Source organism: Hyperoodon ampullatus (assembly GCF_949752795.1).
Source record: "Hyperoodon ampullatus genome assembly, chromosome: 5".
Classification (NCBI taxonomy): domain Eukaryota; kingdom Metazoa; phylum Chordata; class Mammalia; order Artiodactyla; family Ziphiidae; genus Hyperoodon; species Hyperoodon ampullatus.
The window spans coordinates 3,652,246-3,678,865 of NC_136918.1; the positions used below are offsets into that span (position 1 = coordinate 3,652,246).

The 26,620-nt window shown below is 40.9% G+C and overlaps 1 protein-coding gene across 1 annotated transcript in view; it reads left to right on the forward strand.

The window, feature by feature from the left end:
- The window catches only part of PCCB (propionyl-CoA carboxylase subunit beta), a gene marked incomplete at its 5' end in the record, with an annotated part of 80,899 nt that overhangs the window by 37,825 nt on the left and 16,454 nt on the right, over positions 1-26,620 (forward strand). The window contains 3 exons of the mRNA XM_079704481.1: positions 768-888; positions 2,593-2,674; positions 26,025-26,148. Coding sequence (XP_079560607.1) covers positions 768-888; positions 2,593-2,674; positions 26,025-26,148 — 327 coding nt within the window. The remainder of the gene's footprint in view (positions 1-767; positions 889-2,592; positions 2,675-26,024; positions 26,149-26,620) is intronic.

Below are 26,620 nucleotides of genomic sequence, written 5' to 3' on the forward strand. Positions count from 1 at the left end.
GAGACACGACATGATCTGACTTTAAAAGCTCAGTTGGGCTGCCTGGTAGAGAAGAGACTCTGGGGGCAGCGGTGGAAGCAGGGAGTCCGGTGGGGTGAACCTGAGAGGGGGTTTCCTGCCCCACTTTCTCTGTCATGTCTATGGCCCTGTTTGGCTCTTCTGAGATTTCAGAGTGTTCCTGAGGAATGACGGCTTGATTCCTTACCAGGCCATGTGGTTCCCCGTCTTTCCTCCCTTGTTCTGCCATTGCTGAGCACCATGACATGTGCCAGCCGCTTTCCTTTTATTTTTTATTGTCCGGCTTTCTTGAGTGTTAATGGACATAAAACCAGGCATTATTCCAGTTGCTGGGCGGCAGTGATATGACAGGCCTGGCCTCTGCCCCGTTGGAGCTGATACTCTCGGGGACATGTCAGGCAGTAAACATGGAAATAGGTGCTGCAGGGAAAAGTGTGACGAGAATTCCCACCTGGTCCAGGGATGGAGAGTGAGGGGCGTGGGGAAAGTTGTGCTCTGGAGAGGGGCAGGGAAAGCCTCGGCAAATAGGCGACACTAGGTCAAAGACCTGGATAATGAAAGGAGTGACCCTTGCAGAGAGAACAGGCTGCATGGACTGAGGGTCAGCCTGCAGGTGTGTGGTGTGGTACCGTCCTCAGGGGAGGGGGTGGCGACGCTGCAGCCCCGCCCTAGAGGGGGCAGGTGAGCATGAAGCTGCGTCTCTGGGCTGACAGGCGCCCTGGCCCATTATATACTCCCTGTTTTCTCAGGCGTGGCCCACAGAGCTTTTGAAAACGACGTGGACGCCTTGTGTAATCTCCGGGAGTTCTTCAACTACTTGCCTCTCAGCAATCAGGACCCGGCCCCCGTCCGTGAGTGCCATGATCCCAGGTGAGTTGCAGGCTGGAGCTCCTTCTCTCGTTTTGCAGGTTGGCTTGTCCTTCTCTGGCCCCTGTGCCCTGGCGGGACCTCCAGGGTCTGCCCTGGTGGGCAGCTTGGAGTAGATTGTGCAGTGGAGTCAGGTGTAGGCATGGTGGTGGCATGTCTGGGTATAGGAGCCACGAAGGATTTTATTTACTTATTTAAAAAGAAATAAAAAAAATTTTTTTGGCCATGCTGTGTGTAATGCGGGATCTTAGTTTCCCCACCAGGGATCAAATCCGTGCCCCCTGCAGTGGAAGCTCAGACAGAGTCTTAACCACTGGACTGCCAGGGAAATCCCAAGAGATTTAATTTTTATTCACGTTTTTCCTCTCTCTAATATCTGACAAGTAGCTTGGGAGTAAAAAGTGGCCAAAAAAATATTATTTCTGAGTCTTTGTCCAGAATTGAGAGAGTTTTTTTTTTTTTTTTTTGTCTTAACATGAAATAAATCAATGTGAAATGATTCAGACAGCATGCCCTCTAGGAAATGTGCTTATGCAGACCTGCTTGTGGCCAGAAGCTGGGGCATTCTTGGGGAAGGGTATGTTGCTGACCACCTAGTGAAGACCTTCTTTCCTTCTTGCTATTCCGGCCACTGCCTGATGTGGGGAGCACCGCAGAATAAGCCAGAAGCCCAGCTGGGGAACTATAGCTCCAGGCCACTGGCTGCTGTCTTCTCCATTTTGTTTCCTCTCTGATTTTGAAGCACTCACTTGGCCTGCAGTGCTTCTGCAGAAGGACTTGAAATTGTGTCCCTTGGGAAGAAGCTGTCCCTCGAGAAGAAGCCATCCCTCGGGAAGAAGCCGTTTGCAGACACTGCCCTGGGCTTCTACCTATGGGGCCGTGTCTGGGCCAGGGATGCTCTGAAGAGTCATGTCCCCAGGGCCCCTCCTTGTCTGCCTCTGCCTCATTCCTCAGGGGATACAATCAGTGGCCCACTGTGTGTAGTCATGAGAGGGAGGGTGGTCACAAGGCCCAGAAGCGATGGGCACAGCCTCCTTTTCCGAGCTGCTGTACTGTTTGGGGTTCTTGAAAGGTTTAGGACATCATTTGAAGGTGTTATGGTCCGAGGGCCCAGACATGTCTGAACAGCCTGCTTTGGCCCAGCCATACCTCCTCTTCATTCAGTCCCAGGGAAGCTGTATGCATATGTGTAAACAGCACATGAAAAGTAAGGGAGGACTTTGTTACTGGGTGGGGCTGTACCCAAGACGCTGGTGCTGAGCTCTCTGGGAAGCTGGGCTTGATGGTACAGGGGCTTATTCACTACAATGTCCTTTGGTGCCGCATACAATACCTAGAATGTAGGAGGTATTCAGAGAGGATAAGTGAAGGAATCTCCACATGCAGGGGAATAAGCTCATTGTTTTTCCTCTAAATGAAAACAGAAAGATCTTCTGGAGGTTAATATCCAGAAGATATTAATACTAATATCTAATATCTAATAACTAATAACTAATACTAATATCTGGGTTAATATCAAGCTCAGGTTCAGTTTAATACGGTGGTAACAAAGGAATGTATCTTGGGGGACTGCTTTGCGAGCCCAGCAGGGACAGAATCAGTCCAGCCCCCATGCTGTGTCTCCCCCATTTCCTCTCCCATTCCCCACCCACAGAAGGCAATGGGCTCTTCCATGTTGATTATATCTGCTTCTTTTTCTATCCAAAGTGACCGTCTGGTTCCTGAGCTTGACACCATTGTCCCTTTGGAATCTACCAAAGCCTACAACATGGTGGACATCATACACTCTGTAAGTGCCACATCTGTCTGTCTTGTCTGTGCTGGCTCGGCCATGTGCATGTCATTGTGCTTTGGCTCAGTGAGGAAGTGCTTTACCCACAGGCCTTACCATTGGGCAACACAGGCAGGGCACGGGGTGGCACAGAATGAGGGCACTGAGGAGTGTGCTGTGGGAAGAGCTGTGGCTGTGGCCACCCTACTGGCTTGGATGGGCTTGGGGGCATGGCAGTTGGGTCCGCAGAGCTCAGGGCTCTTGAGCTGGCACTCTGAGGCCCATAGAGAAAGGGCCGTGTCTCCAGAGCCTGCAGTTGAGGCAGGATGACTCTTCATGTACCTCTGTTTGGAGCCTCATGCTCAGAGGGCATTTTTTTTTTCTCTACAGAAAGGAGAGTACACAAGGTGTCCTGTGACAGGGTTGAGGGGTGTGTGTGTGGGTCGGAGGAGGATGGGAGTCGTTTGTACCTTTTTCTTGGTGTAGCAGGTTCCTGGGTCATTAAGTGAAGAGGGCAGTGTTGGGGTCAACTGGGGGCATCTGTCGATGGCCACCGTCTCCCTCACACTTCCCTACGCGCACTGTGCTCTTAGCTCTTCTCGCTTAACTGAACCCGACGGCTCTGTGGGCACAGCCTCTCCCGGGGCCCTGGCTCTCCCAGTGACCTGTTCCTCCTCCCTGTACTGTGGGGAGTCAGCGTGAGGCAGCAGCCGTGGCCGGGCTCTGGCCCTCCTCATTGCTGGATTCTTAGCCCACGGACACCACTGGAGCCCGATTCTACCAGCATGCCCTCCTCTGACCTTAGCCTTCAGCACTCTCTACACCCTCACAGTTGTGCTGTCCGTCTCGCCCCACCTCTGCTCCTGGACTCCCCAGCCCTCAAGCATCCCGTTCCTCTGGAGCCCTCTGCCCCTCGTGGCCTCTGCCTTCCTGGCCCAGCTTGGACTCTGCCATTATGCCAGATGTTCACGGCCAGGCACTGTTCTCAGTGTTGGTGCTGTTATGACACTGTGATGGACAAAAACCCTGCCTTGGCGACCTCACATTTGGGTGAGAGATTCAGAGAACAAAAGCATACATGGCATGGGTAGTTTTAGGTCAAAAGTAGTGTGAAGAAGGTAAAATGGGGTCGGTGTCATCCGTGCTCCAATTCTTTTGCCCTTTGGAGTCCCATCCCTGGTTCAAGGCTGCAGCCAGCCAGCCATCCATCTATCCATCCATCCATCCATACATACATACATCCACTCATCCATCCAGTCACTTATTCATCCACACACCCACGTTGCCAGTGGGGCCTGAGCCTGCCAGAGGAAAGCCCCGGAGCCTTGCTCCAGCCTGAGCTGGGCCCTCAGTTCACCTCTCTGGTCTCTGGCTTGAATATGTGCCGTGAACCTCCCCTCAGCTCCTGTTTTTATCTTCTTCACTTTCCCTGATCGAATCCCTAACTTCCTTCTCTATTCCCCACTCTGATCAGATGACATCAGCATTTCCTTCGTGGAGAAAATTGAGAGCATCAGGTTCATCACTCTCCATAGGTGCCTGTTTCTCCCTCCCCACCGTCCCTCCGTGTCTCCCCAGGCTCAGAGAATGAGGGGCCTCACCTGGCCTCCTCACTCCATTGCTTCCTATCTGGCATCTTGCTTTCTTGACTGGTTTAACTTCTTCTCCCTCTCTTAACTCCTTCCTCTGGGCAATAAATGTGTTTGAACATGTATGGACTTCTTGTCTGCTAAACCAAACCCATCTTAACCTGAATCTCTGTTGAACTGATGTCCACAGTCTTTTCTACCTTTTTCCTTAAATTCCTCTTGTCTCTTCTTCCTTTATTCCTCTCTGGAATCCGGCTTCTGCTTTCCTCCCTCTGTTGAATGACAGCTCTCCTAATGACCTCTCCAAATTGCTAAATCCAGGGAACTAAGGGCATTAAAGAGGTATAGTTACAGAGGTAACCATTATTAAAATAAATATAAATCCTCCTAAATAACAGAAACATTTATATAGAATAGATCAAATAAATGCATCACATAGAGAAACAGACAAGCCTCCTCAGTGTTCTCTTCCAGGTACTGTTTTCCCACCAAGCCTCTGAGGGAAACCACCATCTTGACCTTTAACAGCATAAACTAGTTTTTCTTGGTTTTGTATATACTGTATAAATGGAATCACATCGTGTGTGGTCTTTTCTGTCTGGCTGCTTTCATTCAACGAGACGACTGAAATTCATCCATATTGTTGCAATGCGTGTTATTCTCGTGGTTCTCCTTAGGCTTTTTTTTTTTTTGAGGCTTTTTTTTTGAATTTTATTTTTTTATACAGCTGTTTCTTATTAGTTATCCATTTTATACATATTGGTGTATACATGTCAATCCCAATCTCCCAGTTCATCCCACCAGCAACACTCCCCACCACCACTTTCCCCCCTTGGTGTCCATACGTTTGTTCTCTACATCTGTGTCTCTGTTTCTGCCCTGAAAACCAGTTCATCTGTACCATTTATCTAGGTTCCACATGTATGCGTTAATATACAATATTTGTTTTTCTCTTTCTGACTTACTTCACTCTGTATGACAGTCTCCAGATCCGTACACGTCTCTACAAATGACCCAATTTCGTTCCTTTTAATGGCTGAGTAATATTCCATTGTATATATGTACCACATCTTCTTTATCCTTTCATCTGTCAATGGGCATTTGGGTTGCTTCCATGACCTGGCTATTGTAAATAGGGCTGCAGTGAACATTGGGGTGCATGTGTCTTTTTGAATTATGGTTTTCTCTGGGTATATGCCCAGTAGTGGGAATGTTGGGTCATATGGTAATTCTGTTTTTAGTTTTTTAAGGAATCTCCATACTGTTCTCCATAGTGGCTGTATCAATTTACATTCCCACCAACAGTGCAAGAGGGTTCCCTTTTCTCCACACCCTCTCCAGCATTTGTTGTTTGTAGATTTTCTGATGATGCCCATTCTAACTGGTGTGAGGTGATACCTCATTGTAGTTTTGATTTGCATTTCTCTAATAATTAGTGATGTTGAGCAGCTTTTCATGTGCTTTTTGGCCATCTGTATGTCTTCTTTGGAGAAATGTCTATTTAGGTCTTCTGACCTTTTTTTTTTTTTTTTTTGCTGTATGCGGGCCTCTCACTGTTGTGGCCTCTCCCATTGTGGAGCACAGGCTCCGGACGTGCAGGCTCAGCGGCCATGGCTCACGGGCCCAGCTGATCCGCGGCATGTGGGATCCTCCCAGACCGGGGAAGAACCCATGTCCCCTGCATTGGCAGGTGGACTCCCAACCACTGCGCCACCAGGGAAGCCCATCTTCTGACCATTTTTTGATTGGGTTGTTTGTTTTTTAAATATTGACTTGCATGAGCTGTTTATATATTTTGGAGATTTATCCTTTGTCCGTTGATTCGTTTGCAAATATTTTCTCCCATTCTGAGGGTTGTCTTTTTGTCTTGTTTGTAGTTTCCGTTGCTTTCCAAAGCTTTTAAGTTTCATTAGGTCCCATTTGTTTATTTTTGTTTTTATTTCATTACTCTAGGAGGTGGATCAAAAAAGATCTTGCTGGGCTTCCCTGGTGGCGCAGTGGTTGAGAGTCCGCCTGCCGATGCAGGGGACACGGGTTCGTGCCCCTGTCCGGGAGGATCCCACATGCCGCGGAGCGGCTGGGCCCGTGAGCCATGGCCGCTGGGCCTGCGCGTCCGGAGCCTGTGCTCCACAACGGGAGAGGCCACAACAGTGAGAGGCCCACGTAATGCAAAAAAAAAAAAAAAAAAAAAAAAAAAAAAAAGATCTTGCTGTGATTTATGTGAAAGAGTGTTCCTCCTATGTTTTCCTCTAAGAGTTTTATAGTGTCCAGTCTTACATTTAGATCTCTAATCCATTTTGAGTTTATTTTTGTGTATGGTGTTAGAGAGTGTTCTAATTTCATTCTTTTACATGTAGCTGAACAGTTTTCCCAGCACCACTTATTGAAGAGGCTGTCTTTTCTCCATTGTATATCCTTGCCTCCTTTGTCATAGATTAGTTGACCATAGCTACGTGGGTTTATCTCTGGGCTTTCTATCCTGTTCCATTGATCTATATTTCTGTTTTTGTGCCAGTACCATAGTGTCTTGATTACTGTAGCTTTGTAGTATAGTCTGAAGTCAGGGAGCCTGATTTCTTCAGCTCTGTTTTCGTTCTTAAGATGCTTTGGCTATTTGGGGTCTTTTGTGTTTCCATAAAAATTGTGAAATTTTTTGTTCTAGTTCTGTGAAAAATGCCACTGGTAGTTTGATAGGGATTGCTTTGAATGTGTAGATTGCTTTGTGTAGTAGAGTCATTTTCACAATGTTGATTCTTCCAATCCAAGAACATGGTATATCTCTCCATCTATTTATATCATCTTTAATTCCTTTCATCAGTGTCTTGTAATTTTCTGCATACAGGTCTTTTGTCTCCTTAGGTAGGTTTATTCCTAGATATTTTATTCTTTTTCTTGCAGTGGTAAATCGGAGTTTTTCCTGAATTTCACTTTCAGATTTTTCATCACTAGTGTATAAGAATGCCAGAGATTTCTGTGCATTAATTTTGTATCCTGCAACTTTACCAAATTCATTGATTAGCTCTAGTAGTTTTCTGGTAGCCTCTTTAGGATTCTCTATGTATAGTATCATGTCATCTGCAAACAGTGACAGCTTTACTTTTTCTTTTCCAATTTGGATTCCTTTTATTTCATTTTCTTCTCTGATTGCTGTGGCTAAAACTTCCAAAACTATGTTGAATAAGAGTGGTGAGAGTGGGCAACTTTGTCTTGTTCCTGATCTTAGTGGAAATGGTTTCAGTTTTTCACCATTGAGGACGATGTTGGCTGTGGGTTTGTCATATATGGCCTTTATTATGTTGAGGAAAGTTCCCTCTATGCCTACTTTCTGCAGGGTTTTTATCATAAGTGGGTGTTGAATTTTGTCGAAAGATTTCTCTCCGTGTATTGAGATGATCATATGGTTTTTCTCCTTCAATTTGTTAATATCGTGTATCATGTTGATTGATTTGCATATATTGAAGAATCCTTGCATTCCTGGAATAAACCCCACTTGATCATGGTGTATGATCCTTTTAATGTGCTGTTGGAGTCTGTTTGCTAGTATTTTGTTGAGAATTTTTGCATCTATGTTCATTAGTGATATTGGCCTGTAGTTTTGTTTTTTTGTGACATACTTGTCTGGTTTGTGTATCAGGGTGATGGTGGCCTCATAGAATGAGTTTGTAAGTGTTCCTCCCTCTGCTATATTTTGGAAGAGTTTGAGAATGGTAGGTGTTAGCTTTTCTCTAAATGTTTGATAGAAATCGCCTGTGAATCCATCTGGTCCTGGGCTTTTGTTTGTTGGAAGATTTTTAATCACATTTTCAATTTCAGTGCCTGTGATTGGTCTGTTCCTATTTTCTATTTCTTCCTGATTCAGTCTTGGCAGGTTGTGCATTTCTAAGAATTTGTCCATTTCTTCCAGGTTGTCCATTTTATTGGCATAGAGTTGCTTGTAGTAATCTCTCATGATCTTTTGTATTTCTGCAGTGTCAGTTGTTACTTCTCCTTTTTCATTTCTAATTCTATTGATTTGAGTCTTCTTTCTTTTTTTCTTGATGGGTCTGGCTAATGGTTTATCAATTTTGTTTATCTTCTCAAAGAACCAGCTTTTAGTTTCATTGATCTTTGCTATCATTTCCTTCATTTCTTTTTCATTTATTTCTGATCTGATCTTTATGATTTCTTTCCTTCTGCTAACTTTGGGGTTTTTTTGTTCTTCTTTCTCTAATCACTTTAAGTGCAATGTTAGGTTGTTTATTCGAGATGTTTCCTGTTTCTTAAGGTAGGATTGTATTGCTATAAACTTCCCTCTTAGAACTGCTTTTGCTGCATCCCATAGGTTTTGGGTCATCGTGTCTCCATTGTCATTTGTTTCTAGGTATTTTTTGATTTCCTCTTTGATTTCTTCAGTGATCACTTCATTATTAAGTAGTGTATTGTTTAGCCTCCATGTGTTTGTGTTTTTTACAGATCTTTTCCTGTAATTGATATCTAGTCTCATAGCGTTGTGGTGGGAAAAGATACTTGATATGATTTCAATTTTCTTAAATTTACCAAGGCAAGTTTTGTGACCCAAGATATGATCTATCCTGGAGAATGTTCCATGAGCACTTGAGAAAAATGTGTATTCTGTTGTTTTTGGATGGAATATCCTATAAATATCAATTAAGTCCATCTTGTTTAATGTATCATTTAAAGCTTGTGTTTCCTTATTTATTTTCATTTTGGATGATCTGTCCATTGGTGAAAGTGGGGTGTTAAAGTCCTCTACTATTAATGTTACTGTCGATTTCCCCTTTTATGGCTGTGAGCATTTGCCTTATGTATTGGGGTGCTCCTATGTTGGGTGCATAAATATTTACAATTGTTATATCTTCTTCTTGGATCGATCTCTTGATCATTACATAGTGTCCTTCTTTGTCTCTTCTAGTAGTCTTTATTTTAAAGTTTGTTTTGTCTGATATGAAAATTGCTACTCCAGCTTTATTTTGGTTTCCATTTGCATGGAATAACTTTTTCCATCCCCTCACTTTCAGTCTTTATGTGTCTCTTGGTCTGAAATGGGTCTCTTGTAGACAGCGTATATATGGGTCTTTTTTTGTGTCCATTCAGCCAGTCTGTGTCTTTTGGTGGGAGCATTTAATCCATTTACATTTAAGGTAATTATCAATATGTATGTTCCTTTTCCTGTTTTCTTAATTGTTTTGGGTTTGTTATTATAGGTCTTTTCCTTCTCTTGTGTTTCCTGCCTAGAGAAGTTCTGTTAGTATTTGTTATAAAGCTGGTTTGGTGGTGCTGAACTCTCTCAGCTTTTGCTTGTCTGTAAAGGTTTTAATTTCTCCATCAAATCTGAATGAGATCCTTGCTGAGTAGAGTAATCTTGGTTGTAGGTTTTTCTCCTTCATCACTTTAACTATGTCCTGCCAGTCCTTTCTGGCTTGCAGAGTTTCTGCTGAAAGATCAGCTGTTAACCTTATGGGGAATTCCCTTGTGTGTTATTTATTGTTTTTCCCTTGCTGCTTTTAATATGTTTTTTTGTATTTAATTTTTGATAGTTTGGTTAATATGTGTCTTGGCGTGTTTCTCCTTGGATTTATCATGTATGGGACTGTCTGTGCTTCCTGGACTTGATTAACTATTTCCTTTCCCATGTTAGGGAAGTTTTCCAGTATAATGTCTTTAAATATTTTCTCAGTCCCGTTTTGTCTTCTTCTTCTTCTGGGACCCCTATAATTCGAATGTTGGTGTGTTTAATGTTGTCCCAGAGGTCTCTGAGACTGTCCTCAGTTCTTTTCATTCTTTTTTCTTTTTTCTGCTCTGCAGTAGTTATTTTCACTATTTTATCTTCCAGGTCACTTGTCCGTTCATCTGCCTCAGTTATTCTGCTATTGATCCCTTCTCGAGTATTTTTAATTTCATTTATTGTGTTGTTCATTGTTGCTTGTTTCCTCTTTAGTTCTTGTAGGTCCTTGTTGAATTTTTCTTGCATTTTCTCTATTTCCAAGATTTTGGATCATCTTTACAATCATTATTCTGAATTCTTTTTAGGTAGACTGCCTATTTCTTCTTCATTTGTTAGGTCTGGTGGGTTTTTACCTTGCTCCTTCATCTGCTGTGTGTTTTTCTATCTTCTCATTTTGCTTATCTTACTGTGTTTGGGGTCTCCTTTTTGCAGGCTGCAGGTTCGTAGTTCCCGTTGTTTTTCGTGTCTGTCCCCAGTGGCTAATGTTGGTTTAGTGGGTTGTGTAGGCTTCCTGTTGGAGGGGACTAGTGCCTGTGTTCTGGTGGATGAGGCTGGATCTTGTCTTTCTGGTGGGCAGGTCCACGTCTGTTTGTGTGTTTTGGAGTGTCTGTGGCCTTATTATGATTTTAGGCAGCCTCTCTGCTAATGGGTGTTGTTGTGTTCCTGTCTTGCTTGTTGTTTGGCATAAGGTGTCCAGCACTGTAGCTTGCTGGTCGTTGAGGGAACCTGGGTGCTGGTGTTGAGATGGAGATCTCTGGGAGATTTTCGCCATTCGATATCATGTGGAGCTGGGAGGTCTCTTGTGGACTAGTGTTCTGAAGTTGGCTCTCCCACCTCAGAGACCCAGCACTGACTGCTGGCTGCAGCACCAAGAGCCTTTCATCCACATGGCTCAGAATAAATGGGAGAAAAAGTAGAAAGAAAGAAAGGAAGAAAGAGGATAAAATAAAGTAAAATAAAGTAAGATAAAATAAAATAATTAAAAAAATAATTATTAAGAAAAAAAGTTTTTTAAAAAGAAAAAAAACTAAAACAAAACAAAAAAAACGGACAGATAGAACCCTAGGACAAATGGTGAAAGCAAAGCTATACAGACAAAATCTCACACAGAAGCATACACATACACACTCACAAAATGAGGAAAAGGGGAAAAAATCATAAATCTTGCTCTCAAAGTCCACCTCCTCAATTTGGGATGATTCGTTGTCTATTCAGGTATTCCACAGATGCAGGGTACATCAAGTTGATTGCGGAGCTTTAATCCGCTGCTTCTGAGGCTGCTGGGAGAGATTCCCCTTTCTCTTCTTTGTTCGCACAGCTCCCGGGGCTCAGCTTTGGATTCGGCCCCGCCTCTGCGCGTAGGTCGCCGGAGGACGTCTGTTCTTCGCTCAGACAGGACGGGGTTAAAGGAGCCGCTGATTCGGGGGCTCTGGCTCCCTCAGGCTGCGGGGGAGGGAGGGGCATGGAGGCGGGGCGAGCGTGCGCCGGCGGAGGCCGGCGTGACGTTGCGTCAGCACGAGGCGCGCCCGTGCGTTCTCCCGGGGATGTTGTCTGTGGAGCCCGGGACCGTGGCAGTGGCGGGCAGCACAGGCTCCCGGGAGGGGAGGTGTGGAGAGTGACCTGCGCTCGCACACAGGCTTCTTGGTGGCGGCAGCAGCAGCCCCAGCGTCCCACGCCCGTCTCTGGGGTCCGCGCTTTCAGCCGCGCCTCGCGCCCGTCTCTGGAGCCTCCTTGAAGCAGCGCTCCGAATCCCCTCTCCTCACGCACCAGGAAACAAAGAGGGAAGGAAAAGTCTCTTGCCTCTTCGGCAGCTCCAGACTTTTCCCCGGACTCCCTCCTGGCCGGCCGTGGCGCACTAACCCCCTTCAGGCTGTATTCACGTAGTCGACCCCAGTCCTCTCCCTGCGCTCTGACTGATGCCCGAGCCTCAGCTCCCAGCCCCGCCCGCCATGGTGGGTGAGCAGATAAGCCTCTCAGGCTGGTGAGTGCTGGTCACTCATTCTGCACAGAGATTCTGTGCAGGAATCTCTCCGCTTTGCCCTCCGCACCCCTGTTGCTGTGCTGTCCTCTGCGGCTCTGAAGCTTCCCCCTTGCGCCACCCACAGTCTTCGCCCTTGAAGGGGCTTCCTAGTGTGTGGAAACTTTTCCTCCTTCACGGCTCCCTTCCACTGGTGCAGGTCCCATCCCTATTCTTTTGTCTCTGTTTATTCTTTTTTCTTTTGCCCTACCTAGGTAAGAGGGGAGTTTCTTGCCTTTTGGGAGGTCTGAGGACTTCTGCCAGCATTCAATAGGTGTTTTGTAGGAGTTGTTCCATGTGTAGATGTATTTCTTGTGTATCTGTGTGGAGGAAGGTGATCTCCGCCTCTTACTCTTCCGCCATCTTCCACCTCGCGCCATGAGTTTGTTTTTGTAGGTCCTTTTCTTCTCTTGTGTGTCCCACTGAAAGAAGTTCCTTCAGCATTTGTTGTAGATCAGGTTTGATGGTGCTGAATTCTCTTAGCTTTTGCTTGTCTGTAAAGCTTTTGATTTCTCCGTTGAAACTGAATGAGATCCTTGCTTGGTAGAGTAATCTTGGTTGTAGGTTCTTCCCTTTCATCACTTTAAATATATCATGCCACTTCTTTCTGGCTTTTAGAGTTTCTGCTGAGAAATCAGCTGTTAACTTTATGGGAGTCCCTTGTATGTTTGTTGTTTTTCCCTTGTTGCTTTCAATAATTTTTCTTTGTCTTTAATTTTTGTCAGTTTGATTACTGTGTGTCTCGGCGTGTTTCTCCTTGGGTTTATCCTGCCTGGGACTCTGTGTGCTTCATTGACTTGGGTGGCTATTTCCTTTCCCATGTTAGGGAAGTTTTTGACTATAATCTCTTCACATTTTTTCTTGGGTACTTTCTCTCTGTCTTCTCCTTCTGGGACCCCTATAATGTGAATGTTGTTGCGTTTATTCTTGTCCCAGAGGTCTCTTAGGCTGTCTTCATATCTTTTCATTCTTTTTTCTTTATTCTGTTCTGTGGCAGTGAATTCCACCATTCTGTCTTCCAGGTGTCTTATCCGTTCTTCTCCCTTAGTTATTCTTGTATTGATTCCTTCTAGTGCATTTTTCTTTTCAGTTATGGTGTTGTTAATCTCTGTTTGTTGGTTCTTTAATTCTTCTAGGTGTCTGTTCTTTAATTCTTCTAGGTCTTTGTTAAACATTTCTTGCATCCTCTCGATCTTTGCCTCCATTCTTTTTCCGAGGTCCTGGATCATCTTCACTATCATTATTCTGAATTCTTTTTCTGGAAGGTTGCCTATCTCCACTTCATCTAGTTGTTTTTCTGGGGTTTTATCTTATTCCTTCATCTGGTACTTAGCCCTCTGCCTTTTAATCTTGTGTGTCTTTCTGTGAATGTGGTTTTTGTTCCACAGGCTGCAGGATTGTAGTTCTTCTTGCTTCTGCTGTCTGCCCTTTGCTCTCCTTAGTCTTTTGTATGAACAGACCACAGTTTATCTACTGTCGGTGGGCATTTGGGTAGTTTGTAGTTTGGGATTATTACAGACAGTTCTGATATGATCATTCTGTTATGTGATTTTGGTAAATAAACAAATAAACTTCCACATTTCTGTTGAATCTGTAGTGAGGAGTGGAAGTACTGCCTCATAGCCAGGCATACATGGAGCCTTAGTGGACCCTGCCCAAGGGTTCTTCAAAGGCTGTGTCAGTTTGCACTCCCACCAGCAGCATTTGAGAGTTCTGGTGCCTTAACATTGTCACCAATACTTGACCAATACCATACTGCCTTAATTATTCAGTTGATGGTACACTTTCACATCTGGTAGAGATAGTTCCTCTTGATTATTCTTCTCTTGGAGTTTTCTTGCCTAGTCTTGTTATTTTTCCATATGAAATTTAGAAATCAGTTTGTCTTGTTTTAGGGTGAAAGCGGGGGATGGAAGTAGGGCATACTTTTGTTGTTTTTATTGGGATCCCATTAAATTTAGGCACTAACTAGGGAAAATTGACTTCCTTATGAATCTGAAACAATCTAAAAACACAGTTGCATTTTTATTTGTTAAAGTGTACTTTTTTCTCCTTGACTGTTTTAAAGATTTCCTTGTTTATTCCTAAGTGTCTTTTTATTGTAGATGGGGTCTTTTCTATCTTCTGTTGTTTTTTAGGTATATATGAAAGCTTTTGATTCTGTTTATCAATTTTATATCCAATTACCTATTAAGTTCTCTTATTATTTATTATAGTTTTTCACTGTTAATTCTTTTGGCTTTTTCAAGTATATTAGTATATTGCCCAAATAGTTTTGTGTTTTCCTTTCCAGTTATGTTATATCATTTCTTTCTCTTGTTCAGTTGCATTGATATACGTCCATATTTTATCAAATGCAGTGATAAGCAGTGGTTTTCATAGAGGGCATCTTTGTTTTGTTCCTAACTTTAGAGAGACTGTCATTAGTGTTTCCTAATTTTTTATCTTTTTCTCATGTTAAGAAAGCTACCACAGCTTCCTATTTTTTTTTAACTTCTTTACTGCAGTATAATTGCTTTACAATGTTGTGTTGGTTTCTGCTGTATAACAAAGTGAATCAGCTGTATGTATACATATATCCCCATATCCCCTCCCTCTTGCGTCTCCCTCCCACCCTCCCTATCCCACACTGGTTCCTATTTTAAGTTTTGTTGTTGCCTACTTGTTTTCTTTGTAAATCACGGGTGGGTATTGAATATTGTTAAGTGCCTTTTCAGCATTTATAGAGATAATCACATGATTTTTCTTAGTTCTATTTGTAAATATATCTTAATACTTGTTATATTTTATAAATGTTTTATTTTGAATGTTTACATCAATATCATGGAATGTTAGCTGATTTTGGGGGTATTTTATTTATTTTAAACTTTTAATTTTATATTGGAGTATAGCTGATTAAAAATGTTTTGATAGTTTCAGGGGCACAGCAAAGGGACTCAGCCATACATATGCATGTATCCATTCTCCCCCAAACTCCCCTCCCATCCAGGCTGCCACATAATATTGAGCAGAGTTCCCTGTGCTATACAGTAGGGCCTTGTTGGTTATCCATTTTAAGTATAGCAGTATTTACATGTCGATCCTAAACTCCCTGACTATGCCTTCTTTGGGGAGGTGCTGTATTTTAAAATCAGGTTTTGGTGTCAGTGCTATTGCATCATTTATTAGTTTGCTAGGGCTGCCATAACAAAATACCACAGACTGAATTGCTTAAACAAAAATTAATTTTCTCACGGTTCTGGAGGCTAGAAGTCCAGGATTGAGGTGCCAGCAGAGTTGGTTTCTGGTGAGCCCTCTCTTCTGGTTTGCAGATGGCTGCCTTGTCACTGTGTCCTGATGTGACCTTTCTTCTCTGTGCACAAGAAAGAGAGATCTCTGGTGTCTTTTCCTCTTAAAAGGACACCAGTCCTTTCAAATTAGGGCCCCAACCTTTATGACCTCATTTACTTTATCTCCTTAAAGGCCCTGTCTCCAAACATAATCACATTGGAGGTTATGCTTCAGTGTATGAATTTTGGGGGTGGGGGTACATAGTTCAGTTCATGAAGTGCCATAATAAGAATTTGCAAGTTTTCTATGCTTTGGAACAGTTGAAATAGCATTGGGATTATCTGCTCTTTAAAGATCTGGTGGGATTTTCCTGGTGGCTCAGTGGTTAAGAGTCCACCTGCCAATGTAGGCGACATGGGTTCGATCCCTGGTCCAGGAAGATCCCACGAGCTGTGGAGCAGCTAAGCCTGTGTGCCACAACTACTGAGCCAGTTTTGGTAAACTATATATATTTTTTCTATGAATTACCTATTCCAGATTTTTAATTTTACCTGCATAGGATTATGCAGGGTTATATAGTCTTAGAAGATTAGCAAAATCTGTTTCAGTGGTTTTCTCTGACATTTCTTGTTTTTTATTTTCTTGATAGTTACCTAGTAGTTGAAATATTTTATTGATGTGTTTCAGAGAATCAACTTTTTGTTTAATTTTTGTTTCTTTTTAAAGCTCTGTATTTTCTGCTTTTTTATTGATTAATTCCTTTTGTGCTTTCTTTCAGTTAATCATCTTTTTTTTCTTCTCGAACTTTTGAGCTAGAAGTTTGATAAATATACTCTTTCGTTTTTAATACTGTATTTAAGTCCATTGTAGAAAACATAGTCAAATAGCCACATCTAACTGTAGGGGAGGTTAGGAAATATGATAGCCATTTGCCCATCGTTTCTTCTACAGTGGTAGAAACAGAAACTGGATTTTTGGTGGACACTTAGGAGTCTCTGCTACATTCTCTAAATCCTTTTTAAATAAAAACAAATAATATGTACAAACGAAAAAACTTAAGTATAGAAACGTGTAAAATGAAATGCAAATATTTTCTCTCTCCTTCTTATCAGTCTTTCCCAGAGGTAAGCAGTATTAAGTTTCTTGTGTATCTTTCCAGAAAAAAAATTATATGTCAAATATATATCAATATATTTACTTTTAACTAAAAAAAGATTGTATTATAGACACTTTCACACCTTACACTTTTTTCACTTTCTTTCCCTATCATGGCATACAGGTCTACCTTATTCATTATAATGACTGTATAGTACTCCATTGTATGGATGGAACATTATTTAAACATTACCGTACTGATGGACATTTAGATTTTTTACAGTTTTTGTTGTTATAGCAGTGCTGCAGTAAACATCTGTGTGTGTTAGTATGTTTTTGTGACTATATCCATTGGATCAGAACTCAGTAATGGAATTTTGTCAGTGAGCATGAATTCTTAAAATTGTTTTTTTAAAAAAAAGGGGGGAGGTGGTATTTCTGGGTAGTCAAAATCTCCTGAATCCAAAACTCTACACATACTTGAAAAACTATATGTAGGTCAATAAGAAGAAAAAATAAAACTACCATTTCCATTCCTTTATCATAATTGTAAGACAGGAAACTACCAACTTCATATAACAATAAGTAGAACAATAAATACCACTTTTAAAAAAATTTATTATTTATTTTTGGCTGTGCTGGGTCTTAGTTGTGGCATGCGGGATCTTTAGTCGCGGCATGTGGACTCTTAGTTGTAGCATGCAGACTTCTTAGTTGTGGCATGCATGAGGGATCTAGTTCCCTGACCAGGGATCGAACCCAGGCCCCCTGCATTGGAAACTCAGAGTCTTAACCACTGGACCACCATGGAAGTCCCTAAACACCACTTTCTAGTAGGATTGTTTCTTGAATTTTGGCAACAAGTCTCTGTGGAGAGCTGGAAGAAGTGTTGAGACACTGCTCAGAAGAAAGAGAAGGGAATTTAGAAGAAATCACTCAGGGAGAGAAAGTTCACTCTTTTCACTATAAGAGTGAAAATACTGGAAAAGAATCCTGTTAGGTCAGAAGAGTTACTTAAGGGGAGGGACTTAAACATGCACAAGAATCAAGAAAGCATGGAAGGGCATTCCTTCTAGGGAAGAAAAGATTAAAAAAGAAGAGAGAGGCACCTTTGGAAATTGTGAAGTGAAGGAAAAATTAAGAAAGAGGTAAATTTATGTGTCTGCAAGATAAGAAAAAAAACTGAAGATCATACTACCCCTTTCCCTACCACCCTCTCTAATATCAAGACACCCATTAACTAAGTGACACTTTGTTAAACTGACAGAAGAGGGCGCTCTTGAACTGGGAATCTTGTTCACCATCCCAAACTCAACCCTGTCCACAAAATGCAGATACAAGTAGTTTATATATACAGAGCTACTAAGATAAGAAAACCAAAAATGAGAACAAAAAACTTCACTTGACAAAACTCCCTTCATTGTAAAAGTTAGTCATTCAGCAGATGATCACACTGTGGTTGAGTTCAGTAGCCTCAAATCATCACCTGAGTTATGAAAATCAAATTCAGAAACTAATGACAGAATGGACATAAAATAGGAAGAAGTAAAGTTAGAGGTGACTGAATTAAAATGGGGGGGGGACAAAATCATATATGAGAAATGAAGACAGAATTATAAAGTGCTCTAGGGAGAGTGTATTTGAATGAAATTTAATAAGGAATGTTGAAGAAATGTGGGAAAATAACCAAAAGCATAAAGAAAAAGGTAAAAAAATCAGAAAAAAGTGACTAAAATGGAAGATAGGCAAAGAAGACTGAACATACATATAACTGGAGTGTCTGACAAAAGACAAACAGGAAGAGAATTAATGTTTAAAACTGTAATCCAAGAAGACATCCCAGAAAAAGACCCAGAACTACATAATGAATGAGCTCACTGAGTGTATGGGAAAATTAACCAAGAATGATCAAACTCGAGTAAATATCCACATATAACTATTAGATTTTTTTTTTTTTTTTTGGCTGCACTGGGTCTTAATTGCGGTACGTGGGATCTTTGTTGTGGCATGTGAGACCTTTAGTTGCGGCATGCAGACTTCTTAGTTGCGGCATGTGGACTCCTAGTTGCGGCTTGTGGGCTTCTTAGTTGTGGCATGTGGACTCTTAGTTGCAGCATGCATGCAGGATCTTGTTCTCTGACCAGGGATCGAACACAGGCCCCCTGCATTCGGAGTGTGGAGTCTTACCCACTGGACCACCAGGAAAGTCCCACTATTAGATTTTTTTTTTTTTTTTTTTGCGGTACGCAGGCCTCTTACTGTTGTGGCCTCTCCCGTTGCGGAGCACAGGCTCCAGACGCATGGGCTCAGTGGCCATGGCTTATGGGCCCAGCCACTCTGCGGCATGTGGGATCTTCCTGGACCAGGGCACGAACCTGTGTCCCCTGCATCGGCAGGCGGACTCTCAACCACTGCGCCACCAGGGAAGCCCCCACTATTAGATTTTGAAAAGAAAAATCCTCAAGACTTTGAGGCAAAAAGATCAAATAACTTACAAGGATAGGAGAATTAGAGTAGCATCAGACTTTTCAAAAGCAACAACAAAGCAAGGCAACAATAGAGAAGCACTTCATGGAGACTCCAGGAAACACTAAAGATCTTATATCTGGCCAAGCTGATGTTCGTGTATTAAGACTAAAGAAAACCAGCTAAAACTGAGGGAATTCTGTGTTCCCAGGCTCTTCTTGAGGAAGCTACTGGAGGATGAGTTTCATCCAACCAAGAGATTACTGGACAAATTTTAGGAAAAGGATTGATGGTGCTTATTTAATTATAAGACTAAAATAAGGTTGGGAATGAGGGTAGAGAACAATGCATAAATGCTATGTTTCAGTTGCAGAAAAAAATGCCACTGAAAGGTGGAAGAGAAGGAAGAGTGAAAGAGTATAACAGAATAAGTATACTGATTGTTGTGACTCAACAGATATTAATAGTAGACAACCCAGTTAATAAGACATTAAATGAGGAAACAGACTAAGGGCATTAAAAAGGTATAATTACAAAGGTAACCACTAGACCAAAAATATAAATTTTTGTAAACAGCAGCATAAAACATATTGCTTAAACAGTAAATATAACATGGTACACAGAATAATTACAAGAATAAAAAACATCTGAAATACCAATAAATATGAACGGCCTAACTTATTTATTAAACTTGTTTATCTCATTTATTAAAAGGATGTTCAATTTCCCTCATAAAGCAAGACCAACTATATGTGGTGTACAAGAGACAAAATGATTCTGAAAAGTTAAACGTAAGGGATGGGGAAAGGTACGTTAGGAGAACAGAAACAATACAGTGTGTGTGAGCCTAATATTGGCTGATGTGAAATTTGAGTATTTACTGTGACAAGGAAAGACATTTTCAAATGCTAAAAGCCATAATTCACAGTGATGATGTAAAAGATTTATGCCCTAAATGATACAACTACCATCTTTAAAAAGGAGAAACTATAGGATATCCAAGGAGACATAGGTAGAAACAAATAATAATAGATTTAAACACACCATAATTAGTACAAAGTAGGTCAAATGGACAAAAATAAGTAAGATATAGAAGACCTCAATAACATCACAGATAGATATTAAAGATCTATTTCAGACTTTACAGCCTGGTAATAGGCAATGAATCTTATTCTCAAGTGCACATGGAACATTCACAAGAGTTGATCACATATTTGTTCAGAAAGAAAGCATCCTAGCAGTCCATAAAGCAAAAATATTACAAAAAACAATGATTAAGACTAGAAGTTTATAACTATAACAATAAAAGCACTGTCTCATTTAAAAATAAATCTTCTGTTAATTCTTGAATAAAAGGAGAAAATATAAGCCAAATGACAGAATTCTAAGAGAATAAAGATAATGAAAACACTACATATCAAAATCTATGGAATACTATCTATGAGAGGAGGAAAATTTATAGCCTTAATTGCTTAGTAAAAAAAATAATAGAAGGAAAAGAAACTAAATTCTCCACTCAAAAAGCTGGGGAAAAAATATTCTAAAGGAGAACAAGACAGGATTTAATAAGGATAAAAGCAGAAATTTTATGACTTGGGAAATAGAAAAATAGCTGTAATTAATGGAATAGAGTAACTACTAGCTAACTTAAAAAAAGGCACAAGTAAAAAGCAGAAAGGAGAAATGATAAAGATAGAAGAAATTTCAAAATCATAAGAGGTTAGATGAACTGGACATTTTATTTGGAAAATACGTTTTACCCAAAATTGACCCCATTAGAGGTAGAAAGCTTAAGTGGACCAAATTACATAGTAGTTATTTCACAAAAATAGCACTAGGCCCAGATAGTTTCATGTGGGAATTCTGTGAAACCTTCAAAGACCAAAGAATCACAGTGCTACATAAATTATTTCAGATCATAGACAGTAAACACACACACACACACTCTTTACAAATTCTTTTTATGAAACAAGTATGACATTGATATACCTGAACCTGATAAAGATAGAACTGAAAAAGATTTCAGATTGGCATCACTTACCAATATTGATGCAACAGTAGCAAATAAATGTTAGCTAACAGACTCCAACACCATGTTAAAATTATAGGAATGCAAGGTTGGTTCTAGAAAATCTGTAATGTACTGCATTAATAGATAGACAGGAGAAAGATTATATGGTTGTTTTCATACATGCTGAGAAAAGGCTTTAAGAAAGTTCAACACCCATTTCTAATAGGAACACTCAAGAAAGTAGGAACTGATGAATACTTAACATGATAGAGTTTAATATACACTTTTTCAAAACCAAGCATCTTACTTAATATGGAAATACTTACACTAAGATCTGGGACAAGGCAAGGATGCTCTCTATCTCCACTATTATTTAACATTGTACTGGAGTTATTAGCCAATGCAATTAGATAAAGAAGAAGATCAATTAGAGGCAAAAAGCTTTGCAAAAGTTGACCTATGCTTGTGTATGACATAATATGCTAAAAATCCTAGGGAATGCGTGATAAAACTGAAACAATAAATAGGGAACAGGATATAAAATTAACCTAGGAATAGTCTTCATATACACAAACAGTAACCAATTATATTGTGGTAATGTAAAAACTCCTTTTGCATAGGAATAAAGATAAAATATTTAGTAATAAACTTACGGGGCAAATTTTAAAACTTCTGAAAAACATGAAAATAGACTTGAACAGATGCAGAGACATCCCTTGTTCCTGGATATTGAGTTAATATAAGAACATCAAAAGAAAAGCTATGGCCATATCCTTTATTAAAGCATGCTGTAGTTAAAACAGTGTAGTCCTGGCACATAAATAGATCAGTGGAATAGAATAGAAAAGCTAGAAGTTGATTCAAGTACACATAGAATTCTGGTACATATGATAAAGGTATTATGTCAAATTCCAGGGGCAAAGATTAGCTTTTTAATAAATGGTGCTAGGGAATTGCCTGGCAGTCCAGTGGTTAGGACTCTGCTCTCTCACTGCCGAGGGCCCGGGTTCAATCCCTGGTTAGGGAACTAAGATCCCACAAGCCGTGCAGTGTGGCTCTCCACCCTGCAAAAAAAATAAATAAAAAAATGGTGCTGGGGGCTTCCCTGGTGGCACAGTGGTTGAGAATCTGCCTGCTAATGCAGGGGACACGGGTTCGAGCCCTGGTCTGGGAGGATCCCACATGCCGCGGAGCAACTGGGCCCGTGAGCCACAACTACTGAGCCTGCGGGTCTGGAGCCTGTGCTCTGCAACAAGAGAGGCTGCGATAGTGAGAGGCCCGCGCACTGTGATGAAGAGTGGCCCCCACTTGCCACAACTAGAGAAAGCCCTCGCACAGAAACGAAGACCCAACACAGCAAAAATAAATAAGTAAATTAATAAACTCCTACCCCCAACATCTAAAAAAAAAAAAAAATGGTGCTGGACACCTGGATAGCTGGTTAGGAAAATATAAAATTTTATTTGTAGTTTATACCATATACAAAAATAAACTACAAATAGATCAGAGAAGTAAATATAATAAGTGAAATATTTAAAGTATAGATGAATTTCTCTAACTTTAGGAGAAGGTAAAGGATTTTGAATTATGATTTAAAATTCAGTTTCAGTTAAAAAATTGATAAATATGACTATATAAACGTTTAAAAATTCCACTCTCCATAGCAAAAAAATACATGAAGTTAAAAGACAGCCAGGGAGACTTCCCTGGTGGCACTGTGGTTAAGAATCCACCTGCCATTGCAAGGGACACAGGTTTGAGCCCTGGTCTGGGAAGATCCCACATGCTGCGGAGCAGCTAACCCTGTGTGTCATGACTACTGAGCCTTCACTCTAGAGCCTGCGAGCCACACCTACTGAGCCTGTGTGCCACAACTGCTGAAGCCCACGTGCCACAACTACTGAAGCCTGAGCACCTAGAGCCCATGCTCTGCAACAAAGAGAAGCCACCACAGTGAGAAGCCCATGCACTGCAACAAAGAGTAGCCCCTGCTCACCGCAACTAGAGAAAGCCCGCGCACAGCAACGAAGACCCAGCACAGCCATAAATGAATGAATGAATGACAACCAGGAATTCCCTGGTGGTCCAGTGGTTAGGACTCCATATTTCTACTGCAGGGGGCACAGGTTCAATCCCTGGTTGGGGAACTAAGATCCTGCATGCCCTGTGGTGTGACCTCCCCCCAAAACAACAACAACAACAAAAAAGACAACCAACAAACTGGGAGAAAATATTTGCAACATATATCACAAGTAAAGGACCAATATCCCTAATACGTAAAGAACTTTTTTAAAAATTGAAGGAATAAGACTAAAACTGATAGAAAAGCAGGCAAAAATCATGAATAGACAGCTCACAAAAGAAGATATAAAATGGACCTTAAACATATTGGAAAGATGTTCAGCTTTACTCATAATGTTAGAAATGCAACATAAAATTATACTGAGTTATTTCTCCATTGTCAGAGTGGCCAGTGATTCAAAACTTGAAAATACTTTCCATGGTAAGTCTATGGGGAAGCAGACACTGTCATGTGTTGCTGGTAAGAGCTATGGTAATATCTGAGAGTTTGCCCCGGCAGTCCCACTTCTAGGAATTTACCCTGAAGATACACTTCCCACTTTACACAGTTATAGGTGCACAAGGTTCCTACTGTTACAGTGTTATTTATAATTGCAAAGTATTCTAAACAACCTGAATGTAAGTGTCAAAATAATGTACACAACACACAGGAGATTGGTTGAATAAACTTTGGTACATCCACACAATGGAGTACTATGCAGGAGTGAAAAATAGTGAGGAAAAGCTCTATGAACTGATATAGAGTGATTTCCAGGATATATTGTTAAGTGAAGAAACTCAGAGTGCAAGAGAGAAACTCAGAGTGTAAGAGAGTATCTATAGTTTGTTACTTTCCATCTAAGGTGGAAGGGGAATTAAAAATCTATAAATGTATCTACTCATTTTTGCAGTGCACACACAAAGGATAAATCAGAAAGTGATGACATTAATAGCAGGGTGAGGGAGTTCCCTGGTGGTCCAGTGGTTAGGACTCAGCACTTTCACTGCTGTGGGCCCGGGTTCGATCCCTGGTCAGGGAACTAAGATCCCGAAAGCTGTGCAGCACTGCAAAAAAAAAACCCAAAACAAAAACAGGGTGAGTGGAAGGGATGGAGAGTGACACTATTAACCTATATTAATGTTTACGTACTAAAAATAAAATCAAGATGGGGTGGGGGTAAACCTTTGAAATAAAAAGCAATGAAACTGACTGTGTTTCAAATGAATAACTTTTGAATGCAGTATTTGGACTCTATACTTTAGTCTAATGGCAGAAATAGTTATAAAGAAATACTGAATATTAGGGGTTATTTTTTTGCTGTCATATGGGTTAGCAATTCTGAAACCATTTCATTTACATTTGAGGATTGAATAATAAGTACGTTTTGAGGATAATGGGAGTTAGATGTCCACTATAGGAGAAAGGAGTTGTAGTATGGAAAGGGGGATACTAGAATGAACCCTGTAGTTGAATTGGAAGTTGGAATTGGAGTTATCAGTATGAACTCCTGGTTTTCATATTACTTATAGAAATCAGTGTGTGTGTGTGTGTGTATGTGTGTATGTGTATGTAGATCTCCTAGCTCCATGCTCTGGGCTAGCTTCTTAGAAGCAGCCATTTATTCTACCCCCCACCCTTGGGACCTGGGTCCCTTGGAGAAATGGCTGATTCTAGGGCTTGGGGCAGGAAAAAAATACAAGATGAACCTGAAAGTAAGGTAATTCCAGAATGTAAGGTAATGCTCAGAGAATGATGGAGAAACATCAAAAGGGCATAGGATCCACCTTGAATGAGCTCTCACTGTCAAATATGGGACACTTTGAACATAAAATAAAAAGATTACAATCCACATAATAAAACAAAAATCTATACCTTCATACTGTGGATTTCCCATAAGTAAATGGGAAAGGCAAAGACATTTTTGACAATAGAATACCAAGTAATAAATGGAGAAGGAAAAATGGAGTTAGAAGAATTGTTTGGCAGTTATCATGGCAGTAATTGGGTTAATAAGCAAGGATCATCCATGAATGCTAACTAAACCTACTAGGTAAAAGCTTGATGAAGCATAGGATTTTTACATAATTTCAGAATATTTCCCCACAGAATACTTATTAATTACAAGTGGAAAAATAGTAACTTTACAGGGGAGAAATCTGACATATATCACCACCATTAATGGGCAAATTGACATCATGTGCCTTTTGATGTGATGCACTTGAGAGGGTCACTTCTGTGATATTCTGCCAAAAACGCTTTACCTGAAATTAAACATGAACAAACGTGAAACCCAAATAACCAAGTAACTGATCTGTAGTCTTCAAAGATGTTATGAACATAAAAGACAAAGATTGAGGGGAAAGAATCAAGGCAGGCTAAAGAGACCACATGACCACTCAGAGTACCAGGTGATCTTGGGTCAGGTTCTAGAGCCAGATTTTTGTTGCTATAAGGGATGTTATTGGAATAACTGGTGAAATTTGAATAAGGTTTTATAATGGATAATAATCTATTAATGTTAATTTCCTGATTTTGATAATATCACTGAAGTTATAGAAGAGAATGTCCTGTTCTTAGGAGGTGGACACTTAGATAGGTACTTAGAGGTAAAGAGGCGTCGTGTCTGTAACTTATTCTCAAACAGTTCAGGAAAAAAGTTGTGTGTATGGACATATATATAGTTAGAGAATATATATACAGACACATACTTAAGAGACAGAGAGAAAAGCAGGGTAGGCAGGTTGGGAGAGGGAACTATGAAGCTTACATGGTAAAATGTTAATAAATGGGGAATCTGGGTGAAGGATATTTAAATTTTTTTGTATTCTGGAAATTTTTATGAAAGTTTGAAATGATTTCAAAGTAAGGTAAAAAAAAAAAGTGTATTAAATATGCCAAGTTCAAATAGAACCTTTAAAAAAGACTGTACTGGTTTATCCTCTTCCAGTGTGTACGAGAGTGTTTTCCCTTCCAGCAGGGAGGAGGTGCTGCCTCTGCCTGTTGTCCTGCTTCCTGGGAGAACCTGTGTTAGGGAGTAGCTATCCGGCCTGTAATTCTGTAAATGTCTGTCATTCTATAATGGAGTTGGATCTTGTTTATCATTTTGAGCTGAGGAGTAAATTTATCCCTGCAGGTTGTTGATGAGCGAGAATTTTTTGAGATCATGCCCAGTTATGCCAAGAACATCATTGTTGGTTTTGCAAGAATGAATGGGAGGACTGTTGGAATTGTTGGCAACCAACCTAAAGTGGCTTCAGGTAGGAGGGAGACGCTCTCATAGACCTTGGGGGGTGGTTGGGAGCCAGGGCTGCCTGGGCCCAAGGTGCCCATCTTCTGCCTTTTCCTCAGACACAGCCTTCAGTGGCCAGAGAACAAAACTCAATATCAATAGCTGAAGTTGTGAAAGCTCCTTTGTCTCTTAATTTCTCAAAATTAACATAAGCATCTGAAAATGCTTCTTTCATGCTTCTCTAATTTTTTAAGGGTTTATAGATAACTTTCCTCCTCAACTTTTAAGGTCTTTACTTTTTCAGAGGCCTGCTTTCTGTCCCCCTAGTTACATTATGACTCACCCACTAACCTATGAGCCCCATGAGGCCAGGGGTGTTAGTGTCTTATTCACAGTTTTCTCTCTAGTGCCTTTTGATGGTGCCAGGAGAACAGCTGGTCCATGACAAGTTATATACGCTTTTAAAAATAATTAATTAATTAATTTGGCTGCGTTGGGTC